This window comes from Curcuma longa, chromosome 1, assembly GCF_044706935.1.
Source record: "Curcuma longa cultivar G26 ecotype Majalengka, Jawa Barat chromosome 1, ITB_CL_G26_1.1, whole genome shotgun sequence".
Classification (NCBI taxonomy): Eukaryota; Viridiplantae; Streptophyta; class Magnoliopsida; order Zingiberales; family Zingiberaceae; genus Curcuma; species Curcuma longa.
Window position 1 is genome coordinate 1 of NC_133861.1, and position 12,226 is coordinate 12,226.

Consider the following 12,226-nt stretch of genomic DNA (forward strand, 5'->3'; position numbering starts at 1 on the left):
CAACCCTTGTTCAAACTGACCAGACTTAGGTGTATTGTCAAACATCGAAACACTAGGCAAGATCTTAGTGCATCTTGCACCAACAGTTCTGTGAGAGAAAAGATCGACCAGCTACTGTAGCTTCCCAAATCGCGCGAGAGAGGCCCACTGTTCATCCTCTCCACCGCGTGACATTGGCTTCACCGTGACACCTGCTTCCTTACTACCAACTGATAATTCACTATTTGACAGAGTTAATTAGGGATTATTTTGGATTATTTTGATCATATTGCGTGTCATAATTTGGGTTTTGCGCTTATTTCTTATCTTTGATGATGACTTCATTCTATATTTTTCATCAATTGAGTAATTTACAGGTATTAATTGTTTAAATTTGATTTGTGCAGGGAACTAGAATGAAGCCACAAATAAGCTCAATTTGGAGGAAATGAAATCTTGGTTCGAGTCTGATTTAAATCAGAATTAATTTGGCTCAACCCAGTGAAAATTTATCTAATTGATTCATGAGGTTCAGCCAGGTTCAATTTGAGCTCGTATCCATATCAAATCAAGCATGAATTGATTAAAATATGATTTGGGCCGGTTCAATTGCATTAAAGGCGGGTTAATCCAGCCGGTTGAAGCCTTGGGATAAAATGATTCCGGTTCATCACATCTGAGGCAGCTCGATTTTAGGGTTCCTTTGATTTTCACTGCCGCGACGCTCCTCTTCTCGTCGAGCTCCGTCACACCACCATCAGCCACCATTCTTCATCCTTCCAGTCACACAGATCAGCCTCAGTTCCATTGGTTTGGCCGTCGCCTTCGCTGCATCAACGCCGAAGTGGTTCGGAGGCGTTGAGATCCGATTCCCTGTCGTCGCGGAATGGGGCTGTGAGGGTTCTCCAACTACTAGTGCACGATAGCCTTCCGCACAGGGATATAGGCCGTGAGGGTTTTCCAGCTTGCTTCCTAGCGCTCTATTTCCACTGAACCCTAGCTCCGTGCCCTAAGCCGAAGTGGTTCGGAGGGTTGTGGGACGCGTGTGCTTGGCTTCAATCCCTTCCATCCACCGGAGATAGCAAGGTAAAGGGTTTCAATTCCTTTCTCTAACGTTTGTTTGCTGGTTGCACCTGACGATGGATGATGGCTGGATTCTGAATCTTGTTCTCTGCCGTGTTCTTCCTTCCCTGGGTTGACTCAATTCACATTGGTGTAGTGTGGATTAAAGGAGGCTATGTGTTATGTTCTGTGCTGATTCTAATTGATGACACAAATTCTAATTGTTATTTAGTTAGGTTTCTAGATACATGAAGTTGTTTGGGTGTCGGTGAAACGGATGAGTGTAAACGCAGCTGTCAATTGATTGTAAGATGGTTGTTTGTTTAAGTGTATAGGACTGGATAGTTGAGAGGCAGGCTATATAAGTTGTTGTTGTTAGGCTTGTGCACATGAACTAAGTATTGTAGATTGTGGAATTCATGTTTAATTATTGAACTCGTGTTATAAATGATGCTTGTGATTAAATTGATTCCCGATTGTGGAGAATGTTGGTTAGACATGTTCTGGTTGTGTAACATGTTATTGTGTTGTTGTAGATAGAAATAAAACTTGTGAATTGAGAATTGTCGATGTTGATTTAGTGTATGTTAGTGAATTTGATTATTGTATGTATTTGTATAGTTGCTTGTATGTTGTATTGTGTTATGAAGTTGAATAATTCTATGAATAAGAAGTGTAGATTGTGGTTTGTTTGTATGTTATTGCAATTTAGTTGTCGTATGTGATTGTAGAATTCATGTTGTATGTTTCATGTTAGTTGAGTTATGTTGTAGAATGTTGTGTTTATAGATGTATGTTGTATGTTTTAAGTGTTGTTAATGCATGTTCCGCAAGTGCACAGAATGTCGCCAAGTAATAAAAAGATCGAATCCACAGGGACCGTGGAATTAGTTTCTAACCTAGCACAATAAGAGTGGAGAGTTCATAGGAATTGGTTTGGTGTGGGGGAGAAAGAGTGTTCTAGAGTTCCTAATCCTTAATTCGGAGAGTATTCGACTGTGACAGAATGTGGGAAGGCGATCCTGCGATCCTAGGACTTTGTATTCCACGAGATATTGATTGATTGACTTGGATCCTCTACCATTCCTCAATAAATGCATAATTGTAGGGATTCTAACCAAATTATCCAATTAGACCTCGTCAGGCTTCCTCGGAATAAATCAATGGTATTCTAATGTTACTATTGTCGGTTTGAGATGACTCCAGATAGCCTGGTTTATGGCTTTCCCGCTGTCACTCGGGCGCCCCAGCGTGCTACTAGAATCCTACCCTCTGTCACCGGGTATCCGTTTAAAGACATCTCCCCAACAATGAGTAACCGTTAGTTATCCCTTAAAGACTCATTATAGCCAGCAATTCCTAGCGGTTATGTCACGAGGCACCCCGAGTGTACGAAAGAATTTCTCAAACCACAAATTATCTCTACCCTTATAGATTCATACCATTCACAAGCATATCATCAAACAAGTATAAGGCACAAATCCATAAAGTAATTGCACAATCATATCATAGAACATAATAGATTAACAAATCCAAAGTTATATCCAATAACCCCGATTCCTCCTAATCCTAGAATCTGGAGGACTACTCCATGTAAATACAGAGAAGAAAGAGAAAAGTACATCCTATTCTAAGAATCAAAGAAGAAAATAAGAAATAAGACTTATCAATGAGCTTCTTTTTCTTCGGACTGCAATTTGAAGGTGAGGCGTGGAATGTATACCAGAATCCAAGCTGTGCAAGTGTCCAAGTGTCCATTTAATCTATATTGTAGATAAACATGGTGTGCGGAGTCACACATAGAAGACCATGTTATCAGTTCCTTATAGATTATAAACAGTGTTCACAACCAAGATGGATTGGACAAACCATTGGAGTGGTTGTAGTGTAATTCGGTCTTAGTCTGTCTTGACTATAGAATTACACTAGTACACTAAGTGTGTATTGAACAGGACCATCTGAGGATTGTTCGATTTATACTGACTATATAATCAAACTAAACCTCTGTTACTATAGATGTACATGCTCTTAATCCCGATATAATAACAAACACATGTGCTTAGTATGTACTTCTTTAATTCATCAAAGGGTGAGATTTAGATCGATAGATCAAAAGGCCCGATGAGTTGGGAAGTAGTATTATGTACATGGTGTGTTGTTGATTATAGAAGGAAACTGTGTCCTATAATCTAGGTTGATGATGTCCCCTTGAGGAGCTCATAAGGATTATCATGTAAACCCTGCAGGTGGACCTTGTCCGCATGATAATAAGGTTGAGTGGTACTACTCTTGGATTAGAAGTTGATTAAATTCGAGTTGTCAGTAACTCATTTAATTGACGGACATACGATATCTTAAACACAGGGAGACTAATGTACTTATAGTAAGAAGGAGCCCATATTATAATATGAGATTGGTGCGGTAGTGCAATAATAACTCTCTAGTGGAATGAGTTATTATTGATAGACTTAAGCTGTGTGTTCAGTGAAGAGCATGGGAAGCTTAAGCCCATCAAAAGACCAAAACCAATTCCTCCTCTAGGTCCCTACTGTAGCCTCTAGAAATCCTCAAGTCCACCTTGGAAGAATTCGTGAAGAAACCTTTATTCGAGCCCATTCAAGGAGGTGTAATCGATCAGCTGATCGATTACACACCTTGGTAATCGCATTGATCGATTACCAAGACTCCAGGAGATCAATTGGTAATCGATCATCTGATCGATTACCAGGCTGGTAATCGATCACCTGATCGATTACCAGTGTTAAAGAGAAAATTACGATGTTTAATCGATTCCTTGATCGATTAAGTCTCTCGGGTTCGAAAAAACTGGGTAAATCATGCCAAAATCTCTTGATTGATTGATCTAAATTATACCAAGTTTAGGGCCGTTGATAGGCTCCCGCAAGTATACGGGTGTCGTCAAGTAATAAAAAGATATCAAACCACAGGGACTGTGCATTAGCTATAGTGATGTCACTAAGATAGTTATCTAGACTCGAAGGGAAACGGTTGGTTGAGGATTGGTGTTGTGTGTGACAGAGGAAGAGAGAGATTGGCTTGGGGTTTATGGATGAGATGGATAAGTTTAGGATTTCGGTTTCACATCCATGCTAGGTGAAGTCCCTAATTCATGTTCATACCCTAACTCTCAATGTTTACCACCTTGTAGGGATTCTAACCAAAATACCAACTCTACCTCGTTAGGCTTTGTTGGCAATTGACCGTGAAGTCCTATGTTGTGGCCCTCTAGTAAAGGTGATTCTAGATAGCCCGGTTCAAGGCTTTCCTGTGTCACTCAGGCGCCCCGGAATGCTACTAGATTCCTACCCTCTGTCACAGGGTATCTTGTTAAGGACCTTGTCCTAGTGGCCATCAACCATTAGATATACCTTATGGGGGTTTACCACTATGTAGGAATCACTTCGGACTCGCCCGGTTCAAGGCTTTCTTCCTGTCACGAAGCGCCCCGGTGTACGGCCTAGGATCACCCTACAAAGTAATCTACCCCTCATAATCATGCATATTTGTTCACACAAATATTTCATCAAACACGTTCAAGGCACAATACCCATGAAACAAAGGTAAACATTTCATTGAATAGGGAAAATAACATAGACTAGTTCATACATCACCATCATTACATAGATGTTCATCCTACATCCTAAACTCAAGGATCTACTCCATTACAAGAAGATTACAAAGGCACTGTCATCATGAGGCTGTGATAGCCCAACTATTTGTGATCAGTTATGTGGATCTAATCCCCCTAAATTGAACTCTATTGATGACCTAGCACCCTTCCAACTATGAGGCTGTGATAGCCCAACTATTTGTGATCAGTTATGTGGATCTAATCCCCCTAAATTGAACTCTATTGATGACCTAGCACCCTTCCAACTAAACATAAAGTTAAGCTTCACAACATAAGTTTCACAATTGTCTCTAATCTTGTGTAACAAAGTATGACTAATTATTTTAGATTTTTTGTTAGCCTGGATTTTGTTTCATACACCCATTTACAGGTTGGATTGGATGGAATCCGTATGCTTGACCCAAGCACTAATAGGACATTGAGGATCTACCCGCTTGAGTCTGTAACCAATTGGGAAGTAAGTTTTTGGGTTGTTTCTCACACAAGTTCAATTTCACTTCCTATATTCATGGTAATTTTGTCTGGGTTATCTAGGTATCAAATTCATCTACATTTATCTTTTGGTCCAAGAGCTCAGTTGATATTGATCCGAAACGGATAATGTTGCAGTCAAATAGCTATACTACCAATACCATACTTGACACAGTGACAGCTGCTACTGTGCAGGTAGGCACTAAGAGCCTAAGATTACTGCTTTTTGTTGATTGGGATCTTTAATACACTCTAAATTATAGATTGTTGTGTTTGATATTTTGAAGGGATCTACATAACCTTGATATACATATGACCTCCATGTAGCCCACCTGGTAGCTGTAACTTACATGTGTTGTCTGATATAAGTTTTAAATGGACACATATTTCTTCATATATTAAGGTTACTTTCAGGAGAGTCAGACTCATTAGCCTTTTGTTGATCTTTCTGTATGTTGATTTTCTGCAATTCTCTAACTTTTAGACCAGATTGACGCAACACAGTAGACGAACAAAGATATGATCCTCACTCAGAGGAAAGAATATCAATTTTCACCCAGAGAAAAGGAAATTAGAAATTGTATTATCTCCAAAATCTTAAATAGAAATAAATTTGTATTAACTTCTTGATTTAAATCGAAAGTTGAATGAAAAATGACATTTGTTCAGTGTGCATTAATATTTTCCATTTTTTAAATCTTGTTTGTTGGAACTTGGAAGAATATACAGCAAAATCATGATATAATAATATATTAGTTAAAAGTTTTTAATTCTTGTATTCTTTTTGCACAATCATACTTATTAGGTTAGAAAATTCTTGTCACACAAATACTGGACCTCTTTTCTTAACACATATTCATATCATCATATATGGCAGTCTTTTTCATTTGTGGATGCATATATTTTTAGCTGTGAAATAGCCTAATTTGAGCTAAAAATTTAGCTTAAAGAGATGGGTGGACACGACAGCCTAATTAGAGCCAAGGCAATTGATGATGCTGACAAGTTTTCCGATCAATCAGCTGAAAGAAAAAAAGGATTGGTGGATTGGATGAACTTGATAAAACCAACAAATGAGGAGAAAGATCACTGGGTAAGTTTAGATGCTTTTCTATAGTAACCACAAATTTCTAAACTTTTCTCATGCAAATATCAATTGGTCTGCATGATGGGCTGAAAAGTCTGTTTTTGCAGACACCATTTCTTTCATTTTCTAAATCTGCTGCTTATTATGAGCATCAATTAATTAGTATTCTGGTTTGTCACATATTAGATACATATCAAATCCAGAGTTGGTTAGGAAGCTTGGCATTGTAAATTTTTGAGTGATTGTACTCATGTTCTTGATTCATTATTAGAATTCTTGCAATCACAATCTTCTGTAATTGAACATATGCTTGCTGGCCTGGATTTAGGTTCCAGATGAAGCTGTTACTAAATGTACATCATGTGGATCAGACTTTGGAGCTTTCAATCGGAGGGTGATACTTTATCAAATTTATTTTCAATTTCATTTTTGTTGAAATTTTGCATGTGTAGCATGACTAGCCTGCCTTTATTTTCAGCACCATTGCAGGAACTGTGGTGATATTTTTTGTGACAAGTGTACTAAGGGTAGGATCGCACTAACTGCAGATGAAAATGCTCAGCCAGTCCGAGTTTGTGATGGATGCATGGTATGTTGACCAGTTCCATCTACTCACTTTATTACAGGAATTCATTGTTGCATGTCATCCTTTAGGTATATGCAAGGTTTAAATCGATTATTGTTAGGTTAGCATGTGCTACGTATCCTAGTAGATGTAGTAGTTATGCAATGAAGGTAGTGGTTGTGCAGTGGATAAAGTAGATGCAACAAATGAAGTGGTTATGCAATAGATGTAGTCATTACCAGGTGGTAAGAGATATAATGGTTGTCTAATTAATGTAGTGGGATGTAGTGACTGCTATAGACAAAGCTGGTTATTACAATGGATAAATTTTCCTTTTTGAAAAACTAAAAAGTATTTGGTATCAGCGAGTTCTCTTTTTACTCTATAAGCCAATGATCTACATAGGAAGAGGACTGTGAGGAATCAGAATTATGGATAATGCAACAAATGAAGTGGTTATGCAATAGATGTAGTCATTACCAGGTGGTATGAGATGTAATGGTTGTCTAATTAATGTAGTGGGATGTAGAGACTGCTTTAGACAAAACTGGTTATTACAATGGATAAATTTTCCTTTTTGAAAAACTAAAAAGTACTTGGTATCAGTGAGTTCTGTTTTTACTCTACGAGCCAACGATCTACATAGGAAGAGGACTGTGAGGAATCAGAATTATGGATACAACTCATCCAGTGACCCTACCCCTACTCGACAACACCTGTGGATTCGATTGCAAGCTTGTACATCAAGTTTTTTCTCTTTATTTTCTATTAGTGGCTTGAACTTTTGTATCAGCAATAGCTTGTGGCCTTCAGGAAAAGTTTTTCTGAAAGCAATTGAGATAATAATGGCGAGAATCATTTATGGGCATTTCTTCTCATAATATTAGTACCATCCAATCTATTGCAGTGTTGTTTTAAGGCAGTATGTAGGTTTTCCTGAAAGAGAGACCCATTTAAGTTTCCATTTTGCAAAGTCGTATGTATTTTTGGTGCCTTTCAAGATTCTGTCTGCTGAGATGCATCCTTTCTTAGTATTATAAGATGTTGTCAAATAATCTTCAACTGCAACTAAAGCATCTTAAAAATGAATTAAACCTATGGATTAAGAACTTAGCAGTGTGGGAATTGAGATTGACTTCTGCTCTAGTGGACAACTTCCAACTCACCTTTTGCTAGGTTAGGCTATCGTCTATGGAGCAAGATCTCAAATTAGCCATCCTATTGGAATCTTTAGGCATCTTTAAGTTTGTTTCTGTTTGATATATTTTTGTTTGCTTACCATTCCACTATCATTTCCTTGTTAAGCTAGGAAGTTAGCAAACAACTTTGCCACAAATGCTCTCTCTACTAAAGTGTAATACTATATGGTTGCTTAATTAGAATGCCTACTAATTTTTCTCTTAGGTACTATTGAAACATAATAGGATTTATGATTTTGTCAATGATATTGGATCTCTTTGGTCACATTGTGCAGGCGGAAGTTACTCAAAGGTTAAGCACTGCAAAGGAAGTTGCCAGCAAACCTGTTGGACTGCAAAGTCATGAAGATCTTGCTCGGAAGCTTCAGGTGCACTGTCTGTTATGCTGTTATCTTCAAACAGAATCTTAATAGTTTTGGTTATAAATAAATGTGCTTGAAATTCCCAGCATGATCATCTTTCTTTACATAAATGATTTTTCATATAGTTAAAATTAATGTGGATATGCATGGATACAATGAGTATATTCTCGCTCATTATTGGCAAAATAATCAAGTTGTCCAACTCAACTCAGAGTAAAAGGGGAAAAAGTTGTCCAAATTAACATTTTGTATCGACTTTAATGACTTAAGTTGTGCTTTTCAACAGGAGGAGATGAACAGGAATCGAAAAACAGGTATTATTTTAGTATCTCTTAAAACATTTGCCACAAAACCTGCCTTGATCTCCAGCATTTTTCACTATTTCTGTTTAATCCTCCATAGGGTCAAAGTCCAGTGATGGATCGTGGAACCAAATGAGGGAAGTCGCTTGCCCCATCTGTACAGTCCATCTTCAGGTCGGATTGGAACTTTTCCTTGTCAAAGTTGAATTGAATTCGGCTGATGCGATTTCCGGTCTAATCTTTCACGCATTGTGATTTCAGGTGCAAGTTCCTGCTTCGGGTTCAGAGACAATAGAATGTGGCGTATGTCAAAATCCCTTCCTAGTGAGTGCTCATTGATCATCAATTCCACATTGCTTACTGTGCTGCAAAAACTGTTCGTCTGCCAGCCTTGTCCATCCATTCTGGTCCTTGTTGATCCACGTAAATGAACTCAAACACTGGCATTCTGTTGAAAGATTGTTTTCAGAATAATCGCGGAAGGTTTTCTGCTCCAACGGTGCATTGATTGAGAATGAGAACCACTAGAATGGAAGAAGAACAAAGGGTTTATTTTATAGTCATTTCTTGGTTTCTTAATCCTGTTTGTTCAAATACAAAGTTTCCAGAATCCATTAACTTTTACATTTGTATACTCTCTGCGCTGTTGTGCAAGTATAGGCATTTCATTCCATTTTTTTTAAAGAATATAGAACTATGCCATCAATAGGTTGAAAAGAATATTTCAATAATTTAAAAGTTTGCCAGTATTTTTTTCAAAATAATTATTATGCAAAAATTGTTGTCCTTATTTTTCATTTGATGTGGCGGATTTTGAGTTGTCCTATGTGGCAGTAAAGGTCAAGAGATCGATTGACATGGTAAGATTGGGAGTCAATAATCAACCTTAGGGGGATTAGTTCGATTGGCTCAACCATTTTGATGTCTTTATCTCAATCCTTCTGGATCTCTCAGTCACTCGGTTCCCGTCTCAGCTAGTCTGACCTCATCTTTCTCGGTCATTCAGTTCTCATCTTGGTCCTCGTCTTGGCTAGTTTGACCTCAATTGTCTTGGTCACTCGGTCCTCATCTTGGCCAGTCTGACTTTATCCATCTCGGTCATTCAGTTCTCATGTCGGCCCTCGTCTCTGTAACGCCCGCCCTTACGTGGCCTAGACGGACGTTACATTTTTTTTTTTCATTCATTCATACATATGAATCATGAGCATTGCAGCGGAACTTAAAACTTTCATACATGGTAATGTTGTATTCATTTGCAATAGCAACCTTTATTAATAACCTTTCTAATTCCAACTTAAATCATGCATGTCTGGGTATACTCAGGGGCGGAGCCACAGGGGGGGCGCCTGGGGGCGGTCGCCCCCCTGCCCGTTGGGAAAACCAGCAAGAAGGCGAGGAGAACGAAGGCGGACGACTTCGGAATCGCCATTGCCGCAATGCCGCTTCCCTCTGCGTCTTCCTCGATCGCCGGCTGAGAGAGAGGCAGAGAGACTGAGGGAATAATTGATACGCCTTCCACTCCACTAGCATAATTAATTTTTTTTTAAATATAATATAATACAAAATTAACATTTAAAAAAAATGTATATAAAAATTAAACAGCTATAAAAATCAAAAGTATTTGAATAAAACAACGCTTGTTTATGTTATTTTAACTTGTTGTAACAATTATATTATAACTACTAAAAATAAATGGATTTAACTTAATAAAAATTCATTACATATATAATTAAATTTATTAAAATTATTCGAAATTATTTTATATTTATTAAAACAGTATATAATATTTTAAAACGATTTTAATTAAGGTAAAATATTTTTTTGATAATTTTAAATAATTTTGAAAATTTAATTAAGAAATTATATAAAAGCGCTCTAAAATATTTGTTTTATTAGTGTGACAATGCGATGTTAAAAAATGGTCCCCTCGATAAAAATCCTAGTTTCGCCCTTGGGTATACTAATTTTATTTAATAAAAACCTTAGTATATTATTTTTATCTATAAATAGTAAACATGCAATTATTTTTATCTATAAATAGTAAACATGCAATTATTACTCTCTGCGCTGTTGTGCAAGTATAGGCATTTCATTTCATTTTTTTTAAAAGAATATAGAACTATGCCATCAATAGGCTGAAAAGAATATTTCAATAATTTAAAAGTTTGCTAGTATTTTTTTCAAAATAATTATTATGCAAAAATTGATGTCCTTATTTTTCATTATCTGAAAATACTCTAGTAGTAGAATTAAATAAAGTTATTATATATTATAACAATTTTAAATCAGCTTTATTTAAAGGTGCTACAACGTATAATAAATTTGTATAAATTTTATAGTGATATCAGTAATTTTTTAAAATAATTATCAGGTAAAAATTAAAGTCCTTATTTTTTTATTGAAAATACTCTAGTAGTACTCTAGTACTAAATTTAAATAAAGCCGTTTTATATTATAACAGTTTGAAATCAGCTTTATTTAAAGTTGTAATATAATGGATTTGTTCAAAATTGATATGTAAATTTGTATAAATTTTATAGCGGATTTGATAAAAATTGATAGGGTAGCAGTTTTATTCAAGATAATTATTAGATAAAAAATTAAAATCCTTTCCTTATCTTATTCTTAATCATAAAATGTTTTATTTAAACGTTGTTATAGTAGTTTTAAATAAAATTATTACATATTATAATAGTTTTAAATTTGTAGCTTATTTAAAGTATTACATTGTATAATAATTTTGTATAAATTTGTATAGTAAATGTGTTTTTCGTATAATAAAATTTTTTATTGAAAATTATTACAATGTAGAGTGATTTAATCAAAATTATGGATAACAATATTGGTCAAAAGTGTTAAATTGATAATAATTTTGATAAAATTATTATCGAAATAAATTTTATTAAGTTGAAATAATTCTAATTAAGTCGAAGTAATTTTTATTAAATTGAAAAGAAATATTTTAATACAATAATATTTTATACATAATAATTTTGATAAATATAAATATTTTATTTTACTTTATAACCGTTTTAATTTAAATTATTTTATTATAACAACGTTAAAATAAATTACACATGGTTTTAATATATATTTTTTTTTCAAACCGGATGCCTCTTTCGAGGATAACGAAAAATAGTGTCTTTTGAATTTTTTTTTTTTTGTCATTTTATTCTATACAACAAGTTTAATTGGGAGCAGTTTTTAATTGCTATATGTTTATATGTTAGAATAATATTCTAATAATATTTTAATGATAATTTAAGGGTGAAAATTTAGAATGAAATATTTTTTAATATTTATTATTTGAAATGTAAATATATATACATTTCTTTTAATATTTTTTTATAGGAAAAGAAGGAGCGCTCAATTTTTATCAAATAGATTTTTGTATACAACTGCATTATTATTTTTGATAATGATGGCGTTACTTAGTGCATGGATGCTAAACCCTACTGCGTCATGACCAATTACAATTTCTCGATTTACCTCCTCATAGATGATCCTGACGTGTGGGGCCCTTTCCACCTTTATTGTAAAAATGGAT

General features: G+C 35.4%; 1 protein-coding gene across 1 annotated transcript; it reads left to right on the forward strand.

Annotated features, from left to right (window-relative positions):
- Window positions 1-5,063: 5,063 nt before the first annotated feature.
- On the forward strand, window positions 5,064-9,352 carry LOC141842732 (protein FREE1-like; the record flags this gene model as incomplete). Its single annotated transcript, XM_074730752.1, is given in 9 exon segments — window positions 5,064-5,150; window positions 5,228-5,359; window positions 6,108-6,257; window positions 6,580-6,645; window positions 6,730-6,840; window positions 8,291-8,383; window positions 8,664-8,691; window positions 8,780-8,853; window positions 8,941-9,352. Coding segments are annotated over 9 exon segments (819 nt in total), but the record flags the coding sequence as incomplete, so codon positions are not given.
- Window positions 9,353-12,226: the final 2,874 nt, after the last annotated feature.